This window comes from Populus nigra, chromosome 13, assembly GCF_951802175.1.
Source record: "Populus nigra chromosome 13, ddPopNigr1.1, whole genome shotgun sequence".
NCBI classification, from domain to species: domain Eukaryota; kingdom Viridiplantae; phylum Streptophyta; class Magnoliopsida; order Malpighiales; family Salicaceae; genus Populus; species Populus nigra.
The window spans coordinates 8,708,401-8,734,118 of NC_084864.1; the positions used below are offsets into that span (position 1 = coordinate 8,708,401).

Below are 25,718 nucleotides of genomic sequence, written 5' to 3' on the forward strand. Positions count from 1 at the left end.
TTTTTAATTTAACCCATTATTAAAAGATAAAATTGAAAATAAATTCAATTAAAATAGAACATAAAAAACGACTCGAATCAAACTTGTTATCCTAATCATAAAATGAATATAACATCATAAAAAATAAACTAAAACAAATCATAGAGTTTATTTTCCAATCAACCCAATGTTAAAGAAAAAGTTTGAAAAAGAAGTTAATAAGAAAAAGAAAAAAAAACATAGAGTCAACCGAGTCCATCCTTAAACTTGTAGTCTAGATCATGAGATTAAAATAAATTAAAAATATAAATTAAAAAAATTATAAAGTATAATCCTTTATTAAATTAATGTTGAAAAATATAATTAAAATTAAAAAAATAAATCAAAAGAAAAAAAATTATTCCAATAAATAATGTTTTAGAAGGAAAAATATAATAAAATTCTCTTCTCTTTAATTTTTTTGTTTAATAATTAACATGCATAATTCGTAAAGGATACTCATAGCGTAGCTTTTTGGGTGTAATAATTTAATGAGAAGAAGATTTTTAGATTCCATTGGGATATTCCCGGAATAAAAGTTTTGAAGCTGGCAGGAGGAGATGCTGAGACAGATCAGAGATGCCACATGGACATTTATGAGGAGGCACTGAATATTTTTTTCCCTGTAATGGTGATCTAAATCTTTGTTTTTTCGATTTCCGTGATAATTTAAAAAATTATTTTGAAATGTGACCCGAACAATTACATGCACATTATATGAAATACAATACTGAGAAATTTTATAATACTTAAATTCTAAGGTATTAATATTTGTAATATTAGGAGAACGACAAACATGAGAAAAAAAAGCATAAATTAAAGATAAATTTTCATATTTTTGTTTTTTTATTTATAAATTATGATATGATTTTATCTTTCATGTTTTTATTCTCTCTTTAATTAGATCTTTCTTTTAAATATTAAATATTAATAGTTATAATTTTAACACCAAAAAATAGCTTGCAAAGTCTAGAAATCATAGTTTTGAAATCCAGTCTGACCTGGTGGGTCGACTCAGGATTAGATCGACCCGGACATGAAACTAGACCGAGTCTAAATAAAAACCTATAAGAAAATTGACCCGGCAAAACTCAATAAAAAATGTATAAATGTATTTGAACCTAGCAATAAGAGAATCTGTTAAGTTTTTAAATTAACCTAAACATATTTCTAAACATGTGTTCTAAAAACTTTTCTTAAAAAAATCAAGTACGAAGTTAAACTTTTATAATCTCTTAGTAAAAAATCTAATCCCATATATTTCATTAATTTACATTAAGTTTTGTTTTTCAAATAATATAATATTTTATCTTGAGTGTATTCTAAGAACACAGATTAATTCATTGATTTGGAGAGTTTTACTTATGTAAGTGAAACTCTCCAATTCCATCAAGTAATGTGTGCCGTTAGGGCACACGTTAGAAAAATCCATAATTAATTTGTTGATATTTTAATTTATTATATCTTTTATAATTAATAAAATAACATATGATTGTATAACTAATAAGATATAGATTATTAATTTGTGCAGATGACATCTAATGAAATAAATTAATAAATTACCAAGTTAGCTGTAATATATTCATGGCTAATCTTTATAAGTAGATATCATATTTTAAATATGATCTTCAAAAACAAAATATTCATATCAAAGTTATTTTCTTTTGAATTGTTTTTCTTTTTGAAAAATAAATTATGAGTTAATTTTTAATGAGAATAATGTGGGAATTATAAAAACTATTTTTAAAATTATATTTTAAAAAAAGTTAACTAAAACCTTTTAAGGCTTGAGCATGGTAACATTTTTCTCTCCAACATTTAAAAAATTACATTTTACATACTAGAGACCATATAGTTGATAACATTTTGTATATTAAGTTCACTATAACAGTATAATCCAATTTTGGGTTCCTCAAAATTCTTTTATGTAATTTTTTTTGAAATATTCAAAAAAATAAAAAAATCATAAATTCAAAATCTGAAAATAGATAGCTTTTGAGCTACAATAGGTCAAGACGCTAAAATAATAGTCAGATTGAGATATTATTGATGAGATAGGCAGAAGAGGGATTTAATCGCATAAATTGAAAGTAATAGGACCAAATTGGATCAAATGGCAAAGGTTGGCAACTCAACTGCAACATTGGAGAGCCTATTTGAAGAAAAATTAAGTTTGAAAGATAATTAAGCCAAGATTAGAAGAAATAATTAAGTTCAAGGGCTCAATTATACTTTTAATGTGTTTAATTGACTTTATTAAGGACTTAATTGAAGCAAAAATAGGTTTTAAAGTCGATTTGGACAAAATTGAAAGAGTGAATTAAGTTCAAGATCTTAATTAAACTTTTAATGGGTTTAATTAATTTAATTAAGGACTTAATTGAAGCAAAATTAAGTTTGAAAGTTGATTTTGCCAAAATTAGAAGAATTAATTAAGTTTAAGGGTTTAATTAAACTTTTAATGGGTTGAATTGACTTTATTAAGGATTTAATTGAAGCAAAATCAAGTTTGAAAGTTGATTTGGCCAAAATTAAAAGAATTAATTAAATTTAAGGGGCTTAATTAAACTTTTGACAGGTTGAATTAACTTAATTAAGAACTTAATTGAAGCAAATTAAGTTTAAAAGTTGATTTGGCCAAATTAGAAAAATTAATTAAGTTTAAGGGATTAATTTAACTTTTAAATAGTTTAATTGACTTAATTAAGGATTTAATTGAAAAAATATTAAGTTTGGAGGCATAGTTTGAAAGATCAAAAATCCAATTAAAGCTTTAAAAATCATAATTGGTGCAATCATGGTCTTAATTAAAAAAGAAGAAGTTTAAAGGATCAATTGTGGATGAAATTGTATAATTTAAAAACCAATGACTAATTTGTAAAAGGTATGTGAATTAAAGGATTCTAATCAATATTTTCAATGATGCGATTGCATGAAGTGAAAAGTTTTCAGGTTAATTAAAAACCCTACTTTTTAGGGTTTAGAACAAACGATATGTCATTCAAACTTTAATGAAAAGAAAAGGTGACGTGTCGTTTAGTCATTGTTCTTCCTTTCCTTTTTCTTTAGCTAAAAAGGTTGATCAAGAAACCATATTTAGATGAATGAATATTGCATCTCCAACCACCTTAAGGGTCAATTGGTATTAAATGTCTGAGAAACATTTTCTTTACAAAGATCAACTATCTTATCAAATACTTATACCTTATTTGGCTCCAAGAACTTGGCAATTTCATATTCCCATTCAGCCTATCTTGTATTGATATTTTTAAACAGATTGAGGATCAATCTTCCAATAAATGAATGTGAAGTTCTAAACCTTCGAATCAAACGTGGTTTATTCTCAATGATAGATATGCATCTCCTCTACATATTTCAGGTTCTCTAATGGTATGTTGATGTCCTAATTTATATGATGAATTTGCCAAAAGTACATTGCCCACAACCTAGACTAAAAAAGAGAATCACTCATGAAAGAGCTAACTTTAAGGCTGCTTTCTCTTACAATGATTTAGTTCATAAAGTGACAAAAAGAAACCAGGAACCACAACTTTTGAGGGAAGGTTATAGAAGACAAATAAAGGGAGAGTCTTCTATAATCATCTACCATTGGAAAACCAACATGGTTTTATAACCTCTCAGGTTTTGTTTCAACCTATAAAAAGGGTCTTTTCACAGATACAAGGGGAAGAAAAATCAAGAGAAGTTTCAGAGAGAATCAAGTGATAAATTCCATAGGTGATTAAGAAAGAAATGCTAATAAAATAGTGTGAAAAAAGTTGGAGAAAATAAAGAAGAAGAAAAGAAGAGGAGCAAACAAACCAAATATTGATTAGGAGTTAGGAACAAGAAGAAAAAGGCAAGAAATACTAGAAAAAAGAGAGCATTACGGTTATAAGATATGCATTTTCATTCGACGAGATGGTGTAGCTCAATAAGCACACCTCTCTTTTAATCCCTTTGAAATTCTTATTTGAAAGTTTATTATTCATCTGTGGTGATTAATTGTTAATTTAGAGGCTTGTATGTATTTTTTTACATAGCAAATTATATTGTAAAGGAATATGCATTGTTTTGAAAAGTAAGTTCAAGATGGTATTGGATGTATGGTTTGATGTTTATGACTACTAATATGATGATGATAGCTTGTTTAAATAACAAGAAAGAATGTTTTGATACTTAGATTAGTCACTAGATCTATTTTCGATTTCATATAGGGCCGGTCAAGTTATGTTCATGATAAGGTTGATTGAAAACATATGTTAAAATCAATATTTGAAGAAATGCATTTTTGAAATCTTATGGATTGATTTGGTTTAATTGTTGTATTATTTTTCTTCTCAAGTACTTTGATGGTTCAAGTAAGTTATGATGGGCATGTTTGAGTTAGAGTTGCTGGGTTTGGGCTATTATACTAGAGTTTTGGTTATTTTCTGGGTTAAAGGCTGATTATAGGATTTTCTAGGTTTTTGTTTGGGTTTTGGTTAAATGTTCAAAGGTTGTCATATTCAATTTTTTACAAACTAATATTTTAGCCTATCATAGGTTTCAATCAAAGCATTAACCTATTAACGATTGTTTTTTGCTTTTGATTCACCCATTTAAGGTTTGATTTAGATCAATCAATCCTTGGTAACTTTAAATATCCGAGTTTTGGATTAGGACTATCAAGTATGATTCATGCAATTTATGGCTTATTTTTCCCATTTGATATATCATTATCAGATTCAATCTCTTTTTGTCCTTGATTTGGTTTAATCTAATCTTTATCTTTAATTAGATTTCTGAGGTTCATCCATCTTCTTCATGTTTTTTAGAGGACTTAACCAATACATGCCTTTTAATCTTTGATTTTTCTTTGCTAAGTGTGGGATATGTTTTTAGTCCTTGGGCCAAGCTGGTAAGTCTAGTCTATATGGCTGGGCTAAGCCTTTCAAGGCTTAAGATCGTATTTAGCAAGATGAAAATTTACCAAAGAAAAAATATCTTAATATTTTTGTTTTAACCTTATATTTTTTTTTTCTTGTTTTGCTAAACACAACCTTAGTTAAATCTTAATTCAATTTCAGATTTTTAACGAATCATTTTGCAATTAATTTTGGATCTTCCACATCATTTTTATCCTTTCATATTTAATATTTGAGATTGCGAACTTATACGTAAGGCACTTTCCTTATATTAAATAAATCCATTTCTTTTGTTATATATATATATATATATAATATATATATATAAGCAAAAAAAATTCTATCTTTCAAAAACATATTTATGTTTTAAATTGCATATTGCCAAGTTTCTCCAAAAACATCATGTTTTCATTTTTAATGAAGAAAATACAAAAAATATGGAAGAAGAGATATTTATTTTTTGCTTACATCATAGATTTAATAAAAAATTTTATTATATCCATGAAGACTTGTTCTAAATTTCAAAAACACAAAAAAAATCAATTTGTTTATTTTTAATATCAGGGATTATGAACTCATATGTAAAATATATTCTCATTATTAAAAGAAATAAATATAAGAAAATATGTTTTGACTCTAGACTAGCTAGGCTTGACCCATAAAGCTATAATCCACTCTACTGGAATAGACGTGTTTTAACCAATAAATATACTGGTGGTTAGAAAAACATAATGGAACCTTAATAATAAGAAAAATGAGTAATACAACTTTTCTTAAATAGGGTGTAATAAGAGTGATAGTGTCCTCCCTCTACACAACTAGTTTTCTTATTCAGACTCTAAAGATCAATTAGGGTTTTTAGAGATCAAAATATTAGGTGATGACTCCAAGTCTTTTAAACCATAAAAGAAAAAGGAGTTTCTTATTCTTTCCACACCATTAAAATCATGATTCAGGAGGATGATCCGTGATGCCGTATATGTATGACAAAGTTAATTACCATTGAACTCAATCAACAAAAAGTTTTGAAGTTTTGAAATGTTACAAGTTTGCTATTATAATTGATTTAATATCTAAAACACCCTTTATAATTTTTGTATCTTCATCTTTCTTTTATGATTGTTATCCTAGATTAAAACCCAGGTATTCCTCTTCTTTCTTGACCACCAAATCATTATTTTCTACCACTCCTTAACTCTAAATACTGATCACCACTAGCTGAAAAGCACAACAAAATTTCCTGGTAAAAAAGCTTGAATTTTTTCATATCCAAGCCTGAATTCCTTGGTGGCACAAAACATTGAAAACTACTTCCTATATAATAATTGAAGTAACATGCTTCCTATATTATGATGAAGTGTTTGTTGATTCAAATTGATTGCAAATTTTCACGATTGTCAAATATTTGAAGTATTATGGGTTCATTCCCGTTGTTTGATAACCTCAAGGGTATGATGCCACCAAGTAATTTATTTTTGAGGTTGAGTAAAGATGAAAATCAATATCCCGCAAAGGAGTTAGGAGGATTGGGTTGCAAAAGGTTTATCCGAGACATAATGGTTTGGTCTTGGTGTGAATTTTTAATGTCTCAATATTTCTTTGTGACTTATAAAATTTGTATGCAAACATTTGAATTTTCTTGTGTTTAATTTTCAACATGATGCATTTGGTATATGAATGTGTTTTCAAAAAAATTACGGTCTGAGCATTTTTATATATAAAAAATTTAATTAATTTGTTTATTTTTATTAGTTGAGGCTTTGCTTTCAAAACTTATGTTTTTTAAACATGAATGTGAAACAATGAGTTAAACGATGCCTCAACAATACCCTCTCGATACATTTTTCCATCATATAGTAAATCATTATCCTACCAACATGCATAAACAAAATATTTAGGAACACCTCCTCTTAGGATCTAGGTTAGGTTCAACGAGCTCAATAAAAGCTCATTCAGTTATTCACCGACATGTCTTGATAAAATATTTATAGTCACAAGTCAAGAAATGGAGTAAACGATCATAAAAATGTCAATTCACTAAATAAATTGGGAGTAACAAAAATAACCAGAATTTTAGAACGGATAGACATAATAAAACATACCTCGGGTCCAACTCATCATAGTGGACCCATGTAAAAGATCATTGGTAGATTAGACACAACAAACTATTAGGAATAAATATAAATTGCAATGCAACATATCTTAAGTAGGATGTTTTAGGGTAGTAATATATTCCCTTTAGCATAACCAGTCATTTATCTAAAAACTTTATAAACCAATTAGTGTTTTTTAGTTACCATAATATTAGGTGACAACTTCTTCTTTTATTATTACTCCATTTTCAAACAAAAAAGTATTTGTTTTTATGGGTTTGTCGCAATGTCAAGTCCAACATATTTCAAAGTTAATCATCATATTTTATACCTAATTCAATTAAATCTCATATTTAACCTAAAAAATTCTAACCCTAAATCTAATTCGGAATTGACAACAACCCAAAATCATCATAAATAACAAAATTAACAACTTGAATTAATGTATTTTATAACGAATTAACATAATTTAAACCTAATTAAAAAATCCATAATTCTTAATTCCAAACCCTAAAATAATTAAAATCAATAAATAGCAAATTATAACAAACCCTTTGAAATTGATTAAGAAAACGGGTGTAATATTCCTCCAAGTGTTGAATTTAAGTGGTGGTGGCAGCTGAAATCCAAGAAAGGGTCGCAGGTGAGAGGAGATAGAGTTCGTCTTTTTTTGCTATGAAGAAAGAGGGAGGGGTGGTGTCGCGTTTTATGGGTGGGTGTTTCGTGGTGGGTCACAACAAGAAAGAGGGAAAGTGAAGGAGAAGAGAAAAAAAAGAACAGAGCTCTCTCCAAAGCCAAAATCCTTCTACCAGTTCGAAAACATGAGGGGAAAAAAAAAACAAAACATCCAGGTATTATTCACAAGTACAACAAGAGTGATTAATTAATGTAAAATGTTCTACGCATGGTCCATGGGGATGATTCTCCACTCGCAAGTACGCATTGTTTAGTGTTTGAACTTTTTTTACAGATGTCTGCTTCTAACTCTCACTTAACTAATACTTGCTTTGGTTTGCTTTCAAGGGAGGATAATTGATAATAAAAAAATCACAGACATATCACTTTCTTGTCTCTAAAGTTTGTTTTCCATCAATAACTTGGAGTACAATTGAAGAAGCAGGGAGGGCCGGTCCCGTATCAAATTCTTAGTTCTTGAACTATAAATAGTATTTCTACAACCTTTTCCCTTCATCAATTGCATTAAAAATGAAGTTGCCAAAGTGGAATACTTATGGTTTCTTTCTCTTCTTGATATGCCATTCGTTGTTATCAGGTAATTCATCACAATGATGGCATTGCTGTTTTTTTATTCATAGTAATATTGTTTCTTACATGCATTTAGCACTAAACATGAGTGGCCATATACGTAATGAGTTTGCGTGAATGTTGTAATAAGAGTCTAATTGCTAGCTACTATTGCAGGGCGATCATTAGGACACCAAGTTGCATTTTATGTTCACAACAAGTGCCCCTTTGCCATATGGCCGGCGACAGCCCCCAACACAGGCCATCCAGTGATTGCCGACGGTGGATTCCATCTCACCTCCGGTGAAACTCAACGCATCTACGCTCCATGGGATTGGAAAGGCCGAATTTGGGCTCGAACTGGCTGCAATTTCACCTCCAATGGGCAACCTGCCTGTGAAACTGGTGATTGCGATGGGCGTCTAGCATGTAATGGTCTAATAGGCACACCTCCAGTTACACTTATGCAAATATCACTCCAAGCAGATGGAACCAAGCCAAATTTTTATGATGTGAGCTTGGTTGATGGATATAACCTTCCTGTTTCGGTAACAACGAAGCAAATCTCATCTAAATGTACCATCGGAGGGTGCTCAAAAAATTTGAAAAATTCGTGCCCGATGGAGCTCCAGGTCCTCAACAAAAATGGGGAAATTGTGGCGTGCAAAAGCGCTTGCTTGGCTTTCAATCTTGACTCATTTTGCTGCAGTAATGAATATGGAAGCCCTGAGAAATGCAAGCCAAGCGTGTACTCGAAGATGTTTAAAGATGCATGCCCTTATTATTATAGCTATGCTTTTGATTCGCCTGCACCGCTGGTGAACTGTGCATCCAAAGAGTATATTGTCACCTTCTGCCCTTCGTCATGGGGAGGAGACCGCTCTTCGATATAAAATTGTGTGCATAATTACACCCAATTGATGTATTGATCCTTTGTTACTTTGATTCAATAATTAACTAGTGTTATCCGCGCACATATATACGGGTGTTCCATTTATTTGATTTATGCTTGATTTTTATTCCCACTTGTTTAGATCATTTTCTTATCATTTTTCATTAATAATATAAAATAAAACCAATAAATTAGAAAATGATGGTTAAATCAATAAATTAGATACATTCCATAGACTTATAATCCAATTGTATTAAAATGACATTAGATAAAATCAATTGCATTAAGCATTGAATAAATTGTATTATACAGTGAAAGGTCATGTAGAATATCCATTAAAAAATTAAGTTAAAAGTAATGTAAAATATCCAAAAACTATATAAATTAAAACCTAATGCAAATTAGGTTTAAAATTTACCCAACCAAGAAGTTAAGACAATCAACCCAGAAAATTTGATAAAAAAAACCAATTGATTTGATCAAACTAGTCTAATTAGATTCAAACCTCCCATGATCAACTATATATATAAAGAAAATCAAAGCATCATTTTAGTCCGTCCTTAAAAATAATATTAAAAAAATAAAGTATTTTAAAGTAGAAGATTGTTTAATTCATTTATTTTTATTTTATTTCAAGTAATTATATACATTAATTAGAAGATACAATTTTTGTAGTTAATATCTTGAAAACGGAATAGTTTCTATATTCATTCTATTAATTCTCATTAATTGCAAGCAACAATATTGCATTTTAACTATTTTTTTATATTTTTTATTGGTTGAATATGCTGATATGGCATTTATTGGAGTTTATGAAGTGGTAATTGACTATAATTGATTATATCTTTTGCTATTGACTACAATCCACTCAATATTTATTTTTATAGGCTTGTAACATGATTATTATAACTAATTACATATTACATTATCCAAGGACAGGAAATCTCCCAGAATAGTAATTTGATTTTTTTTTAATTTTATTCTTTAACATTAAATTTAGTGGGGGTTGACTTCCATAATATATTTCGGTTTACTTTGTATGAGGTTATTTCATTCTCATAACCCGAGTCACGAGTTTTGAGAGTTAACTTAATTGACTCGAGTATTTTTTAGAGTTATTTTTTGTAATTGATGTTTTTTCAATTTCATCCTTCACCACCTGGGTTGATTAAGAAATAAACTTCATAATAGTTTTATCCTTTTTAAATTGATTTTTTTTTCAAATTCATCATTCAATGTTGTATTGATTGTTGAACTCCATAATTTGTTTTGATTTGTATTCTATTGGGTTATCTCAGTCTCATGATCCAAGTTTGGGGGGTTAACTCAGGTTTTATATTATTTAAAAACAGATATTGTATTGAATTTTTTTAGTCAAACTATGTTTTTTTCCAGTTGTCCATGTTACCTTTGAACTTGTCAAGTTAACCGTGTCACATTAGATCGATATCTATACATTTTAAATTTTTTTACTTTTTGAAAACATTTTAGCAATTCCTAAATATTTTTTTCAACTATTTAAAAATAATAATAATCTGACCCACATTGTAGCATGGACAAATAATCTAGTAGCTTATACTAAAACAAGATTGCATTTAACTATTATTTGAAAAATGAAATCCCTTAACTAAAACAGGATGGGATTTCATTGTTCATTCTCTTTTATAAACAACATCTGATTTCTTTTTAATCAATACTTTTTGACCTTTACTTTGTAGAAGTTTTTCACATTTGGTTCATGTAGTTTTAGTTATTTTTTTGTTTGGACCACTAAAAAAGAAACATTTTGATCCTTATATTTTTTTTAAATTTTCATAATCAATGTTCTTATAAGTTGGGAAAAGAGTGAAAAAATCAATGAAAAAAAAAAAGGAAAGAAAAAGCTTTAGGTTGGCAATATTAGAGTCATAAAAAAGATTAGTCTTAATGTTAATGAGTTTTTCTTAAAAAGGAGAGCTTGATGTATGTGGTTTTGACCTTTAACCATGCTCATAAAAGTAAATTTGAATTTGAAGGGTTTTTTTTTTTTTATCTATTTAATGTTTTATTTATAAACTCTATAATAAATATTTTTTTTATCTATTTAATGTTTTATTTATAAACCCTATAATAAGTATTTTGGAGTTGAAAATAATTTTATTAAAGTTTCTATAATGTTTTTTAAAAGAATTAAATGAAAAAAAATTAAAATTTATATTTTAAATATTTAATAACTTGAATCTTAATTTTTTAACCACGTGGTTGTAATCACTATCTAGGTAAATGATATGATGTGCACTTATTTTGTTAAAAAAAAAGTTACTTGCGTGCTTGAGATTTTTCTATCAGGACAAACATGTGGGCCTTTCTTCAAAGGATAAGTGTGCATGCCCTTTTTTAAGTAGTCTTTTAGTTTTTATTTATTTATTTTGTACTTTTTATTTCAAAATAATGTTAGTTTTAAATAACATTATTTATATTTAAAAATTATTTAAATATATCATAATTTTTAAACAAGATATGTTAGAGCTTTTTAGGGTAATATTAGTAATTATTTTATGTACGATTATATATTAACCTAAATAGTAAAATTGTTTTTTTAAAATTACTTATGAATATTTAATGAAAATAAAGTATTTATTTTAATTTTTATTGAATTAAAATTTTTTTTTTTGAAAAGTACCCCTACGATATCACAAGGTACACCGACTGGTTTTAACTAATAGGAGATCATGTTAATTTGTTGAAGAATGAAGAAATAATGTTAATAACATAGAAGTAAGCATAATTTCTTATTTATTAGGTCATCATTGGTACTAGAAATAATATTCTGGGTATTCTGAAGGCTTTAACATTTGAATTTTCACACCCAGTATAAAAATGGGATCTCTAGAATTAATAGAAAATAGAGCCAGATCATTAAAGAAATTAAAAATTCTAAAATACTACAAATAGTTGTAGAAATTTAAGTAAAGAGTTGTTTATACCTAAGGGAAAATACAAATCATCCTTACCATATATATTTTCTGTCTTTTCTCTTAAATTTATTTACTTATAACGTTAATTATTCAAATTATTTTATGTTTTTATTCACAAGTTATTTATTATTAGTAGATATTTGTTATGTTAGCATCAAACTTTAAATAAAGAGTCACACAACTTGATAGTTTTTATTTTAGTTATTCAATTATAAAGTCAAATTTTTTTTTGCATAAAAAATATATAAAAAACTAAGATCTAAAAGTACTAGGTCTTTTTGTAAAACTATACTCAAGAGTCTTGGGTTTGACTATAACGCCTGACCCAAGAGTAATATTTATAATATTAATAATAACATGAAACCTGCATGATCTAAAGTTTAAGTGGGTCTGACTGTAATATCAGACCCAATATCCTTGGATGTGGGTCTGACTGCAAGGTCGTGTTATAAAAGTATAATAATCAAATAAATTAATTAAAAAGAAAAAAACCAACAGAAATAAAAAAAACTAATGAAGAAAAAAAAATCTGAATTAACTGGGTTAACCTGTCAAATCTTGGATTCTTGTCGTGAAAGTTCGATAACTAAATAGAAAAAAATTGAACATTAACAAACTAAATTAAACAAAAAATTAATTAAAAAGGAAAAAAAAACAAAAACAAACAAAAGGCATTAGCCTTTTACTAATGAGGAAAAAGAAAAAAAATCTGAATCAACTGGGTTAGCCCGCCAAATCAGTTTAACTGGTCAAACCTGGGATTCGTGTCATGAAAGTGTGATAACTAAATAGAAAAAATATTTAATATTAATGAACTAAATTAAAAAAAAGAAGGAAAAAGCAAAGAGAAAAAAAAACCTACAAGATGAAAAAAACTAATGAAGAAAAAGAAAAAAAATATGAATCAACTAGGTTAACCTGTCAAACCAGGTTAACCCGTCAAACCTAAGATCTGTGTCATGAAAGTTTGATAATTAAATAAAAAAAATTTAATATTAAGAAACTATAGAAAAAAAAAATTAAAGGCTTCAGTTTTTTCACTATGGACTGCAAGATGCAGTCCACATTAAAAAACTTAAAAGGGAAAAGAAAACAAAGGCATATGCCACATGTTAATTTTTTTTCTTGCATAAAAAATATCAAAAAAAGTTAAGATCTAAGAGTGTTAGGTCTTTCTATAAAGATATACCTAAAAGTCTTGAGGCTAGTAGCAACGCTTGACTTAAGAGTAATATTTATAATATTAATAATAATATTAAACTTATATGACTCAAGTTTATGTGAGTCTGGCTGCAACACCGGACCCAAGAGCCTTGGATGTGGGTTTGGCTATAAGGTTGTGTTATAAAAGTATAATAATTAAATAGATTAATTAAAAATAAAAAACAAAGAAAAAAACCAACAGGAAAAAAAAACTAATGAAGAAAAAGAAAAAAATCTGAATTAACTAGTTTAACCCTTCAAACCAGGTTAACCCGTCAAATCTGAGATTCACGTCATGAAAGTTTGATAACTAAATAGAAAAACAAAATTGTCGGGTTAAACTAAAATTAACGAGGTTAACTCGTCAAACCAGGTTAACCTGTCAAGTTTGGGATACGTGTCATGAAAGTCTGATAATTAAATAGAAAGAAATCTAACAGTAACAAACTAAACTAAATGAAAACAATTAATTACAAAGAAAAAAAATTCCGAGTTAACTCGTTAAAGTAGGTTTACCTGTCATACCCAGGATCCGTGTCATAAATTCTGATAACTAAATAAAAATTTTTTAACATTGACAAACTAAATGAAACAAAAAAAAAATTCATTAAAAGAAAAAAACACAAAGAAAAAAGCAAAAAAAAAACCCCATAAAGGCATAAAAAAGAAAAAAAATTAAATAAAAATAAAAAAATTTTAACATTGACAAACTAAATGAAACAAAAAAAAAATTCATTAAAAGAAAAAAACACAAAGAAAAAAGCAAAAAAAAAAAACCTCATAAAGGCATAAAAAAAGAAAAAAAAATTAAATAAAAATGAAAAAAAAAGACAGCTCAGAGTTTTACTGTGGACTGAACTGTGCAATACACAGTGAAACACTGATGTATTTACAATGAAAATGAAAGGCATAGGAAAAGTTACAATACTTTTCCCACGCCTTTTAGAATATCTCTTGACATTTTAATCATTATTATTTATTTATTAAAAACAAACAATTTTTTTTGAAAGCATGCTACATTCATTCCAAGTTGGTCATAACTCGAAAAAGACTTGTGGACCTTATTATTAACCTTATATTTGGTTTAAAAATGTCATGCTCTGCTTATGTTGATCTCTAAAACTAGGATCGATATCGACCTAACCTTTAAAATCCAAGTTTTTAAAACATAACGTTAACATGATGAAAACATGTTGACTTATTATTAAACTCATCTCAGGGTTAAAAATATTTTGCTAGGTCTATATCAGTCCCTAACACTGAGAAACATGTTAACCTAGTTGTTAAAACTCAAACTTAATAAAAAAATGACAAAATGACATTAACTTGACGAAAATTCTGCAACATTGTTTTTATTATTCTTTTTCAAAAATAAATATTTACATACACATATATATTCGAAAGCATAATTTTATATAATAAAAAAAAATACATGTGTGGATAATTATATTCTTTTCACACATGCATATGTAAAAGGCAAGAATGCAGTTTTACAAAATGAAGCTAGCACAAATGTAAAGTCAGTTAAAATAAAATAAAATAAAAATACATGAATGAATAATGTCTATGTATGAATATTAACATGTTTATTATTTTTTCACTTGAATAGTAAACACATGCAAAAAAACCCTACTTTAATAAGAAAAGAGAAGGAAGAAGGTGTTGGCTCAGCTTAGGGTTGGTTTCAAATTAAGGAGGAGCTATTGTGGTGGTTGCTGGTGGTGGAGATGGTAATGGTGTCGGTGCTGATGGGTTTTTTTCGCTCTCTCGATCGTTTCTCTCTCTATTTATGGTTTTCTTTGATTCACTTCTTCTTGTTGTATTTTTTTTATCTCTTTTTTTATCTCTCTTCTTTTTATCCCTTAATCAATTAACTCCATTCTCTCAACTCAATCTTCTTCTTTTTTTCTTTTTTTTCATTACATTCGAGTTCCTTTTTTTTTCTTTTTTTTTTCTTTTGCTTCTTCTACTTTTTGTTTCCTTTTCTGGCTCAATCGTGCCCTCTTCTTGGCTCAAACTCTTTTTTTCTTTTTTCTTTATCTCTTACCATCTTTTTTTTCTAGCTTGGCACCCTTTGTTTCATTCTTCCCCTACTTATAGGCAATAATAAAACTCCTGAACTTTTCTTGATGGAATAATCATGCTCATTATTTTCTTGGGTTTATCTCAACCTTTTATCATTGTTGCACACTTTATCCAAGCATGCTTGTGTTGACATCTTCATAACAATTATTTATGGTTTAAAGTGTTTTTTTACAAGGCATATAGCACACATGTAGCGGAGTAGAGTATTATGTTTCATGGCATCTTAGGGAGTTGTAGGGGAGAGAAAAATGGTGGCTAGAGTTCAGCTATACCATAGAAAAAAAACGAGTGAAATAGGACTTCTACAAACAGTATACGAGTAAGAAAAAGGACAAATTTGGCTTATATGCAAAAATAACATTTTCTGTGCATTTTATTTTTATTCTTGTGTGCTGTGAAATGTTCTGTTTCATTAAAAGTGACATGCACCATTTCACTTAAAATAAAACAATGTTGTTTCATTAAATTTATTTATTTATTTTATTTATTTTAAAGAAGTCTTTCAATTTTGATATATATATATATATATATATATATATATATATATTATTTTCAAACAATTTTAATTTTTTTCTCAACATTTCTTTTCAATTTTATTGAAATATATTCCCCCCCTATTTTTATGATATTTGAGAGGAGTCAAAATTGAATTATGTAACTACTTTTTTTTTTACAATGTTTACAATACAAAGTCTACAAAAAACACTTTTTCATAGTCTTTTTTTAGTAAGCTCGTAAAGAAAAAATAGCATACATGAGAAAATTTTGAAACGTGATCAAATCAAGAGGTGAACAACCTCAAGAATTTAAATTTAAAAGAATCATGTGGGATTAAAGTTCGTATGTGTGATACTTTGAACGTAAGTTTGCAAAAATCATATGAAACTCAAAAGTAAAGAAAAATTTTCTAGACTCTTCTAGGGCTCAAAAATAAAAAAGAGATTTGTGAGAGTTACTCTTCTAGGGCTAAAAAATAAAAGAGAGATTTGTGAGAGTTATTTAAGACTTAATTGCAAGAGCCTCTTGATTGCTAGGTTATGCTCAAATTTTACAAGAATCCTTGAAGACTCGATTGCAAATGTCCTCTTAGAATCAAAGGTAAAGAATGATTTGTAAGAGTCTTTTGAGACAAAACCATCATGCCTCAAATAAATCTATGGCAACTACAATCCTTCTAACCCCTTTACAAGATATTGATTCCAACCTTATTCCACCTTAAAAATAAATATCAATGGCTTCATACCTCGAGGTTACCAGACAACGGTGTGGACCCTAAGAATTTAAATATTTCATAATCATTCACAAGAAATGAACAATCAATTAAAAAATATTAAAAATAATAAGTGATAGCTCTAGATAGTGTTGGCGCGTGGATTCAAATGTTGCCATTATTGCTAACATGTGGGACCGCATGTCTTTGCTATTGGACTATATATCTTATTAGATTTAAAGAATCTCTTTTTTCTCTTTCTTCCTACATATGCAATGAGCTTCACTGCTACTTAAGAAAGGAGATAAACATCAGGAAAAAGTTGACCCTTTTCTTATTCTTTCTCTATTTACCAGTTCCTCTATTTTTCCTCTCTCTCAACATCTTATCCATTAAAGGTTTAGCATCAACTATTGTTATTGTTGGTGACTACTATGATGGTCAATAATAAGGGATGAGATGTCATCATCCATAGGCGTGAAAGAGCTTAAAGGTTGCTTGGTGTCAATTTAAAGAGAGAAAGGTGATGGATTATTGTCAATGTCATTGAGGTGGAGAAAGAGCTAGTATGGTCTGTTGGGTGCTAGTGTTATTGGTGATGAAGGAGAGAGTGGTAATTGGTGAGGGTGAGAGAGATATGCGGGCTAGGGTTTTCTTTTAATTGTTCTTCTTTTGGTTTTTTTCTTTATTCTGTATTTTGCACTCCTTTTTCTCTCTTGATTCTCTATATTTTCTTTCACTCCATTTCTTTTGCTCATTTTAAAAGGTTTCTCCTCCTTGTCTTTTTTTTTGTAACCCTTTTTCTTTCATATTGGTTTTTTTATCCCCTCATTTTTTTTCTCTACAATTCACCTATCTTTCATATTATCTTATCTACTCTTATTCTTTATTTCTTATTCTTTCTTATCCTTTCATTCTCTAGAATCTTCTACTAACTTTTTCCTTTCTTTTATATTTTATTTTGATTATTATTTTTTTCTTTTATCTTTATCTTTATTTGTTTAGGGAAAGGGTTATCACCATACTCACTAAGCTCTTTCTTTCTTTGTCTTTGATTTTCTTTTCTCTTTGGATTTTTTTAAAATTTATTGATATAAAAATGACAAGAAAAAGGTAAAAATTTATGAAATGAGCATAATTATCCAAATTGCATCAAAAACACATATTTAAAAGTTTTTGTTTTATAATTGTTTTTGAAATTGTGCTCGAAACAAGAGGTCAAAATTGAGTTACAATAACTGCCATTTCTTTACAATACTTATGATAAAAAATCTATAAAAAGTTTTTTTCTACACTTTGTTTAGTAAGGTTGTAAAGAAAATAAAGCTGACATGAAAAATATTGAAAAATAGTGAATTAGAGAGAGAAAAAAAAACCCAAAAGAATTGAGATTGAAAGAATCATATGAGATCCAAATTTAAAAGAGCGATTCTTGAGGCTTCAATTTGCATGAATCATCTAAGAATAAAAAAAATAAAGAAAAAAAATACAAGAGTCTTTTGAGACTTAAAAGTAAAGAAAAAAATAATCATGAGAGCCTTTACAGGTTCTATATCATAAAAAGATTTGCAAGAGTTCTCTATAACACAAAGGTAAAGTAATATTTGTTAGAGCTCTCAACTCAATATCATAGAAAGATTTGCAAGAGTTCTCTCAGACTCAAAAGTAAAGAAATATTTGCAATAGCCATCATAAAATCAATATCGCGGAAATATTTGCAATATTCATAAAGGCTCAAAAGTATAAAAAAGATTAGTGAGAGCCCTTTTAGGCTCAATATCGTAAAAAGATTTAACTTGTCATTTTATTAAGTGATGAACTTATAATGATTCTCAAAATAGTAATTTTATAGAGTGACTAGTTCGAATTGATCTTCAACCTATCATTTTATAGAGTTACAAACTCAAAATAATGTTCAAAATAGTTACTTTATAGAGTTACGAACTCAAAGTGCATTTCAACCTCTTATTTTATAGAGTGATGAACTTAAAGTGATTTTTAAAATAGTCATTTTCTAGAGTGATGAACTTGAATTGATGTTTAACTTGTCATTTTATAGAGTGACGAACTCAAAGTACTTTCTAGAATACTAATTTTATAGAGTGATGAACTTGAAGTGCTTTTTAACATGTCATTTTATAAAGTGACAAACTTGAAGCTATTTTTAAAATAGTCATTTTATAGAGGGAGGAGCACAATGCTTTGTAACATGTCATTTTATTGAGTGATGAACTTAAAGTGTTTTTCAACTTGTCATTTTATAAAGTGACATACTCGAAGTGATTTTCAGCTTCTCATTTTATAGAGAGACAAACTAGAGGTGCTTTTCAAAATACTCATTTAATATAGTGACAAACTTAAAGTGTTTTTCAACATTTTATTTTATAGAGTTACAAACTTGAAGTGCCCTGTAAAAGTGCTTTGAGACTTATTCATAAAGGAAGATGTGGGAGTTCTTTAAGACTAAAACATTAAGAGCTTTATGAGAGTCCTCTAAAACTTAATCGTAAAAGAAAATACATAAGTTATATGCGACTAAAAAATAAACAAACCTTACTAGGTTTGAATTCTTTAAAGTCTTGTTGGACTCATATTAATTGAAGTTTCATTAGACTCAAATTTTCCAGAGCTATACTAGGCTAAAAAATAAAAGTTTGGAGGAGCGTTGCTTAGCTCAAAAATAAAAAAGCAACCTTACCATATCCAAACTTATAGGAGTCTTGCTAGACTCAAATTTAATGGAGCCTTCTCAATCTCACAAAGAAAAATAAACATTACAGGGGTTTTGAAAGGATTAAATTAGTTGAAATATTACAACAATTATACATAAAAGAAATTGGTTACTTACTTATGATAGATATTTCTTTTCATTGTTCAACTTTTTTATTGACAATTGAAACTAACTTATCTAATTTTTGCTAATATTATGACACTTGATTCATTATTATGCTTAAGTTTTATTGGTTACAATATCAAATTGGATGTTTATGTTATTGTGATAGCTTTACAAAACCATCTCATTCCAGCATTATGGATAGTTATATTGTTAGCTCTTAATAACCTTGTTTGCCTACTATTATGAGAAACCTTATATTATTTATGACTTGTGAATGATTAATTGTTTCTAATTTGTGACTTGTCCCCCAAATATAGTATGAGGGTACTTGTTGATCATTACTTGCTTTTCATCATCATAAATGAATAAGTTATGATCTATTACTCATAACTTTTGAATGATTTCATCAGCTCATCATTTGATTATCATAATTTCCATGGATTCTTTTAAATAGAATTACCCCTAGCTAATCTATTTGTGTTCATCTTTCTAATAGACATAAAATGATATACATGCATCATCATCATTCTTTCCATGAACAACATGTTTTCATGCAACCATCTTTCTTAGTTTGGGACCCATAAATTTTAATAATGGTGTTTGTTCATGTTCAATTATTGAAATAAAATCATTAATATGTAAATTTGAAAGTTTTTTTTTATCAAATAGAAAATTTATTAAAAGCCAAAACATGTCATTCAAGTTTTATGATGTAATTTGGGATGTTTTTGTGGGCATGTGGCAAAATGAGTGTCGTTGAATTATTAGAAAGATTGTTTATTGCAAAATTTTTTTTCTCTATTAATGGCTTAAATTAATTGTTTGATAGATGGATGATAATTTTAGAAAGAAAAGGTTGGATTCCAAAAGGAGAGTTTTGACTTTTTTTATATATTTTTTAAAAAGCATCTTACTTATGTTATGTGATCCTATCATTTTTTTTAATTATGAATACCCATGATTAAATGATATACATCACATAGGCAAGTCATGGTTTTGTTCGAAAATATTTTTCTTATCATTTTAGAGGCTAAAATTTAACAACACAAGTCAAATTATTTTTTTTTATCAAAAAGGGTTTTCAGAAAACACATAATATAGGATAAGATTTGTGTTTATAAAAGATGAGATATATAAGGTTCAAAAGGTGTCTAAAGGCTTAAAGACATAGGAACACTTATTCATCTACAGAGATCTTTTAGGCTTACCATTTTAATTTTTACTTTTTCATGATTGATCTTACTACAATCTCAATTCTTCAAGTTTTATCTTGTGCTTTGTCATTAAACTTTTGTCTTTAATTTTGACTTCATACTATCATTGGGGATGCTTTGGAGAGTTTTTTGTCCTTTTTTTTTCAATCTCTTTCTTTGTTCGTTAGCTTTATTTTGTAACACTTTTATCCCTTTCACATTTTATTTATTTATTTATTTTTATTTAGAGAATCTCATCAATTGTATAAGAAATTCCAAAACATGTCTTTACTATGAAGGGTGATCCTAATTCAGATTATTATCCAAGAAAAATATTTAAGGCATAAAGGAGGACATTAAGGGATAAATTTTTATATGTGAAGGGTATACCAAAGATAGCCTTTCTTTATCTCAAATTAAATTTGATTAGGTTGATAAATCTTAGCCTTATTAAAATCATTCTTAATTAGGTCACGAGGTTCACCTCAAAGAAGAAGAGATGGGATTCGTGTTATTAAATTCGACCCGGCCTGGTGGGTTGACCCGAGACCCGGTCTACCCGGTGGCTGGACCGGTCTGGGTTTAATAAAAGACAAGTTGAGGAAATAGCCCGGCCAAACCCGAGCGACCTGGCAGGTCGACCTATGACCCGGTCGACCCCAGCAAACCCGGACGAGACCTGGTTTTTTTTTTAAAAAAAAATATGAGATTTGAAACCATTAGTATATATACTCTATGTTTCCAAGAAAAAAGTCATGTTTTTTCAATATGGGATAAAATATCTTTTGGTTTAAATACTTCAACATAAAAAGATAACATAGTATCTTTTCAATGTGGGATATGAAGCCCTTTCATATATATACTCTATGTTCCCAAGAAAAAAATCATGTTTTTTCAATGTGGGATAAAAAACGGATTTGAAGCCCTTTCGTATATATATACTCTATGTTCACATGAAAAAAATTATGTATTTTCAATGTGGGATAAAAAAACCTTTTGGTTTAAATATTTCAACTTAAAAGGATAACATAATATCTTTTCAATGTGGGATTTGAAGCCCTTTCATATATATATACTCTATGTTCCCATGAAAAAAATTATGTATTTTCATTGTGGGATTTGAAACCCATTAGTATATATACTTTATGGTCCAAAGAAAAAAATCATGTTTTTTCAATGTGGGATAAAAAACCTTTTGGTTTAAATATTTCAACTTAAAAGGATTACATAATATCTTTTCAATGTGAGATTTGAAGCCCTTTCGTATATATACTCCATATTCACATGAAAAAAATTATGTTTTTTTAAGGTGGGATTTGAAACCCATTAGTATATATACTCTATGTTCCCAAGAAAAAAATCATGCCTTTTCAATGTGGGATAAAAAAACCTTTTGGTTTAAATACTTCAACTTAAAAGTATAACATAGTATCTTTTCAATGCGGGATTTGAAGCCCTTTAGTTTATATACTTCATGTTCCCATGAAAAAAATTATGTTTTTTCAATGTGGGATTTGAAACCCATTAGTATATATACTCTATGTTCCCGAGAAAAAAGCCATGTTTTTTCAATGTGGGATAAAAAAACCTTTTGGTTTAAATACTTCAACTTAAAAGGATAACATAGTATCTTTTCAATGTGGGATTTGAAACCCTTTAGTATATATACTCCATGTTCCCATGAAAAAAATTATGTTTTTTAAATGTGGGATTTGAAACCCATTAGTATATATACTCTATGTTCCCGTGAAAAAAGCCATGTTTTTTCAATGTGAGATAAAGAAAACCTTTTGGTTTAAATACTTTAACTTAAAAAGATAATATAGTATCTTCTCAATGTGGTTGAAGCCCTTTCATATGTTTGTTCATGTGGAATGACCCATGACTCCTTAATGATATTCACATTTAGAATTTTTATTGTACCATTTAGGGAAAGGTGATTTAGTGATTTTAAATGGTCGAGGTGTTAGTTAACAGACATGTACAAGGTGCTGATAAATGTTAATGAGTGAAATTTAAAATGAAGATGATTATTCATTGTGTCTATACAAACTCTTGTATATTGCAAGCAAGTGCAACTATATGTTTGTTCATCGCAAAGTAATGGCTTACTTACAATATTAGCCGTCAAGCTCAAGCTTGTCTTGTACCATAGAGGAAAAGGTTAAGAATGAAGGTATATCCAAACAATATTTTTTAGATCTTGTTTTATCAAAAATAAAATGAGGGTGCCATTGTTGAAGGATAATGACTTTGCCTCCAAACATCTAAGGGCTTTTCTCAAATACCAGGATCTATGTCTCCATCTAAAAAAAAAATCATAAACCCATTAGTAGTGGTCATTACTTTCTTTAGACCATAATTCTACCATACTTTGTTGGCGATAGTGTTAACAACAATTTATGGAATTTAAAATCAAGGGAAGAAACCAATCATGCATCGATTCCATTGTTGAGAATTTTGTCTTGGTATCTCCTCAAAGATCTTTAAGCAGTTTCTAACATGCAATTTAGGTATGAGGTCAAGCGTAAAATGAGTATTAGCATCAATGACTCCAACTCTCTCAGCCCAAGTTCTAGGAAGAGGTTTAATTTTTGTGTTTGTGGAGTTGTTAATGGGTTGTTTATGGCTGTCTCAAGGTGTTGTGTTGGTTTAGGGGCAATGTTGGTGACTAATTTAATGGTTGTGGTGGTGTAGGAAATGGTTTAATTGGTGAACCAGTTAATCGGTTTCTAGTTTTTTTGTATCATCAACTAGTTTTTAGGTCATTGGTGTTCATGCTTGAGCAACACTTTCAACAAAAATTACAAGATTCCAGGGTTATGCAAATCTGATCTCCACCATTAAGAACTAAGAGAATACCCAAGCGAACCACCCCGAGCAATATGGGGTAGACCTAACGGTGACCAGAGGAGCACTGATCCCGCGACTATGGCTACCGTAAAATCAGTTTTTCTAGTAATATATCAATAATAATATCTCTCAAACATAATTAGATTATCAAAATCCAAATAGTCTAATTGTAGATCCTACCAAGGTGCACAACATACTAAAACACTAGCCTAATCCAACAGTGGGAGGTAGAGTTATAACTTCGGTGACCTGATTTTCCCTCTAAAGTCTCTTTAAGACGTTTTAAGTACAAACCATACTTGTTCATTTTCTAAAACGTATGTTAGAAAATCCAGACTGAATATTTTAGTCATTTTGGTACTTTTAGTCATTGGCTCAACTTCATCATCTTCTAATTGATGATGATTGCTTAAATGGGTCTCTATCATTCTCTTATATGAATGATTTTCAAGTGTTTCCTAAAATGAAATCACATCTCTAATGAATGTGGCAGTTTTTTTATTCCATTATAGTATTATAATGCATATCCTTAATACTTGACTTGTGTATAAGAAATTGATCTCCACTACTGTTGTAAGCATATTTAATAAATACATAATCCATAAATTTTGGTCATATCTTGAGCTTTTTAGGATTAGATACTCCTATATTTGTAAAACGTCCCTACACTTTAAGGTATTGTAGGAAGGTCTTCTATATTTTTCATAATTCATATGGTGTTTTATTTTTATAGGGTATTTGTACAAGTTCTAAGGTGCTCTTAAATTTATCAATATGGCATTCATCATTTTTTTAATGTTTGGTTCTTAGGTTCCACAATAATATTTTGTTGAGGTGAATATAGAGTGATAGTTTGGTGAATAATACTATTTTGAGAATAAAAATTACCAAAAAGTGTTTCATGTTATCCACTTTTATTACTTCTTATTGCTTTTATCTTTTTATCAAGTTGATTTTCAACTTCATTCTTGTAATGTTTAAATATTTCAAGAGCCTCATATTTGCTTCAAAGTAGATAGGTATAATAATACCTTGTGAAATAATGTATAAAAGTAATGTAAAAATTTTTCTATCCTCTAGTTTGCATAAACTTTAAGATAGGTATAATAATACCTTGTGAAATAATGTATAAAAGTAATGTAAAATTTTTTCTATCCTCTAGTCTACATAAACTTTAAATCACTGATATCTGAATAAATTAAACCTAGAGATTTTCTACTATTTTCAACTGGATGAAAACAAGATTTTATGACTCAAACATCATACTTATAATTTTTCTAAAAAATCATACTTGGTAATAAATCAAGATTTATTAACTTTTATATAGAATTATGATTCACATGGCTTAACCAGTCATACCACATGTCACACCCTCGCGGCGGTGCATGACATCGCGGCGACCCTCAATTGATTTTAGGGTTTTTATTTATTGTGTAAAAGGGAGTCGCCACTTAATATTATGGTAACTAAAAACCCTAACTTGTCTTTTAGAGGTTCTAAAGCAAGGGACTGGTTGCGTAAATGGAAAGTATTAGCACCCCTAGTACGCCTTACCTAATGTAAGCTGTTTGGTGTTTGGTTTGCCTTATAATTGCTATGGTGATAATGTTTTCTAATCCCATTAGTTTTTCTAAGTTTGATTCAAACTAAATTTATTAAGATAGAAATCCAAGGAGATTCCATGTGTTTTAAAAGCTCATTTTTCGCTTAGTATTTCAAGAGTTTGCGACTCGTAAATCGTAAGGAGGAGGGACAAAAATCTAAGGAAATTCAGGGCGCTTTAAAAGCCTATTTTTGCCTTAGTATTTCATACTCTCACGGCTTGTAAACCATGGAGTAAAAAATTGAAATGTCCTTGATTATCATCAAGACTTCTTTAAAGGATGTGTAATGACTTATTACTCCTAGAAAATTATTTTGGATATTTACCACTTAGGGTTCTTTTTTCTAAATATTAACAGTGAATAATAACAAGTTATTCCTAAAAATATTTTGGATATTCATCCCTTTAGGATTTTTTTATCCAAACATTAACGGTGAATAATATATGAATTCCCCCCAAAATAAGATTTTTTTATTTTTTTGGAATATTGACCAATACCCTTTGGAGTTTTACAAACATGTTGTAAAATCCAAAAATGCAAGAAAATAATTGTTGTTGTGTTTAAGAAATCCATGCGAAAACACATTTTCGAAACTTGCAATATTTTTTATATAAAAAAGAGC

General features: G+C 28.5%; 1 protein-coding gene across 1 annotated transcript; it reads left to right on the forward strand.

Annotated features, from left to right (window-relative positions):
* The first annotated feature begins 8,162 nt into the window (after positions 1–8,162).
* Positions 8,163–9,263, forward strand: LOC133671017 (thaumatin-like protein). Its single transcript, XM_062091632.1, has 2 exons — positions 8,163–8,291; positions 8,441–9,263. Exons 1-2 carry the CDS (start codon positions 8,225–8,227, stop codon positions 9,154–9,156), a joined length of 783 nt encoding a protein of 260 aa, XP_061947616.1. The 5' UTR covers positions 8,163–8,224; the 3' UTR covers positions 9,157–9,263.
* Positions 9,264–25,718: the final 16,455 nt, after the last annotated feature.

Bases quoted from the DNA above. Each gene is read 5' to 3' on its own strand.
- LOC133671017 (XM_062091632.1), top strand. From the start codon at position 8,225: ATGAAGTTGCCAAAGTGGAATACTTATGGTTTCTTTCTCTTCTTGATA. The intron at 8,292-8,440 runs GTAATTCATCAC...CTACTATTGCAG, and splicing joins ATGCCATTCGTTGTTATCAG to GGCGATCATTAGGACACCAA.